General features: G+C 37.6%; 1 protein-coding gene across 1 annotated transcript in view; it reads right to left on the bottom strand.

The window, feature by feature from the left end:
* Positions 1-2,341, bottom strand: part of PKD2 (polycystin 2, transient receptor potential cation channel) — an 18,200-nt gene extending 15,859 nt beyond the window's left edge. Inside the window, exon 1 of the mRNA XM_029085525.1 lies at positions 2,232-2,341. Within this exon, the coding sequence (XP_028941358.1) occupies positions 2,232-2,325 (94 nt within the window). The 5' untranslated portion in view covers positions 2,326-2,341. The remainder of the gene's footprint in view (positions 1-2,231) is intronic.
* Positions 2,342-2,669: the final 328 nt, after the last annotated feature.

Below are 2,669 nucleotides of genomic sequence, written 5' to 3'. Positions count from 1 at the left end.
TGAAACCAATTTATTTTAACTCAGGTCCCACACAGCTACATCTCTCCAGGCAGCACAGCACACCAGTCCCAAGCAGTCTTGCACTTCTTCATCCATAAACCTGCACTAAGCGTTCTCAAGAAGGAAAAAAAAAGTAATATTTAGTATAAAACCATGTGTGCAGTACAACACTAAAACAGTTGTGTCAATAATATGAAGTTTGGGGGTTTTTAGTAATTGTACTGCAGACAAGCAAGGCAGACTCGCTCTCAGAGCCAGTCAGCTTTGCATTTTGTAGCTTTGTATTTGTAGCTTTGCATTTTCTTTTCCACTCCAAGATTTTTTCTCTCTCACCAAAAAAATAAAACCTTCAACTTGTGCTATTACAACTGATCATCAATGACAACTCCAGACATTTAGAACAGAACTGCCTCACATTAAAAATGGGAGGCTTGAAACATAGTGGCTTCCCAAAGATACACTAACTTCATGCATACAGATTTTGTTATTAGTAACCAAATAAAAACATCTATTTCAGTAAATTCTATTTTGCACTGCCTTGCTATTTTTTTAATGCAAATATATGAACATGACTTGGTTTCGAATATTAACTTTAAAACCCCTAGAAATCCTGAAATAGAATTGTATAAGTGCTTGAAGCTCCCAAGGCCAGAAGACAACTGCTCTCAGAACCATGACATGATACCAGCCATAACTGCTGACAGTGCTGTGTGAGGCCTGAGATAAACATCCTGCACTATCTGTGCTCCAGCATCACTAGGACTCTTCACCCTGAGAAAAGCAGAGCAGACTCACTCTCAAAGCCTGTTAGCTTTGCATTTTGTAGCTTTGTATTCGTAGCTTTGCATTTTATTTTCCACTCCAAGATTTTTTCTCTCTCACCAAAAAAATAAAACCTTCAACTTGTGCTATTACAACTGATCATCAATGACAACTCCAGACATTTAGAACAGAACTGCCTCACATTAAAAATGGGAGGCTTGAAACATAGTGGCTTCCCAAAGATACACTAACTTCATGCATACAGATTTTGTTATTAGTAACCAAATAAAACATCTATTTCACAACTCCATAGTAAATTCTATTTTGCACTGCCTTGCTATTTTTTTAATGCAAATATACGAACATGACTTGGTTTTGAATATTAACTTTAAAACCCCTAGAAATCTTGAAATAGAATTGTGTAAGTGCTTGAAGTTCCCAAGGCCAGAAGACAACTGCTCTCAGAACCATGACATGATACCAGCCACTACTGCTGACAGTGCTGTGTGAGGCCTGAGATAAACATCCTGCACTATCTGCGCTCCAGCATCACTAGGACTCTTCACCCTGAGAAAAGCAGAGCAAACTCAGCTCAGGCTGCTTTCTTAAACTCTGTTTGGATCCAGGGATATTGTTGTGTATGAGGTTGGAGATCCACCAAGCTCCTCACTTCAGTACTAAGTCTGTATTTAGTAGAATCTGCTCATATAATCTTCAGTCTCCATTCTCCCTCAAAGCAGTCACCTACTTAAAAGCCAAATAAAATTTAAAAACAAATGTAAAAAGAGAGTAGGTTGAATGTTACTCTATTTTGTGCTCTACAGTGTTATGATACTTCATATGGTATCACAGACAAGAAAACAAATGACACACTTAAAACTTGGAAGTCTCCAGCTGTGATCCACATAGACTTAAGCATATATAGGCTGCACATGATTTAAAACATCCAGCATCACACAAACACAGATTAGCAGTTATTTCTAAGCAGCTAGCACTAGCTCTGCCTTTCCAGCTACTATCAAGAACTTTTATTCTTAGAATAATCTCTACCAGAAGCTTGGTGACATATTTGAAACTTGGTGATTTCATTTATTTTTTTTTTCTCTAGATGACTAACTCCTAATCTTCATATTTAACAGTTCTGTTCAGTGATTTTCCAAATGCATAGCAGAAGCATTACATTGCAATGTGGTACAACATTAAACAAAATGCTCCCTAAAAACAAAGAATAAGTCTATTATCATCCTGCTTAAAGGTTCAAAACTTGTGAAGGCACAGAAAGTTGCAGTATGTTCAATCTCAAGCAACAATCCATGTGCAGAAACAAAAGAAAGATTGAATTCCAAATATTTGCCTACACAGCTGCCCATTAATTCTTCTCCCACATCACTGAAACAACCTCCACTGTGGAATCACAGAGAGCAGCAGATAGTATGGAACTGGGTGTACTAATGCTGACTGGTACTTACAGACACACAGGACCACCAGGAATATCATGTACGTAACCAGCTCCCGTAAAACACTTCTCAGATACCGCTCTCTGCTAGTGTTGCTTTCTTCCATGAGTCTTGTGCCCCACAGACCTGAAAAGGAAAATACATATAATGAAATAAAATACACAGATGTCTGATACTAGATACACAAGTGACATAATAAGTTAAAGTGGTTTTGAAAGCTTCACCAATGTAGGTTGTTCTATGGATTTAAAACTGATCTAAGTTCAAGCAAGAGCAACTTCTTTTTCCGTAGGCTGAACAGGGCTCAAGGCAGTATTAGTTATTAATGAGATATCATAATCATTTATTAAGAGCTCAGCAGAACTCTAACAGAATCTGCTAAAGATTTGCCAGAAGTGCTGTCACTTAAAACCACACAGGACAAAACCAGATTCAAGTATACAAAGACAT

Source organism: Antrostomus carolinensis, unplaced genomic scaffold (assembly GCF_000700745.2).
Source record: "Antrostomus carolinensis isolate BGI_N321 unplaced genomic scaffold, ASM70074v2 scaffold15400, whole genome shotgun sequence".
Lineage (NCBI taxonomy): Eukaryota > Metazoa > Chordata > Aves > Caprimulgiformes > Caprimulgidae > Antrostomus > Antrostomus carolinensis.
Note: the sequence above shows the minus strand (reverse complement) of the source record. Positions and strands in the feature narration are given on the sequence as shown.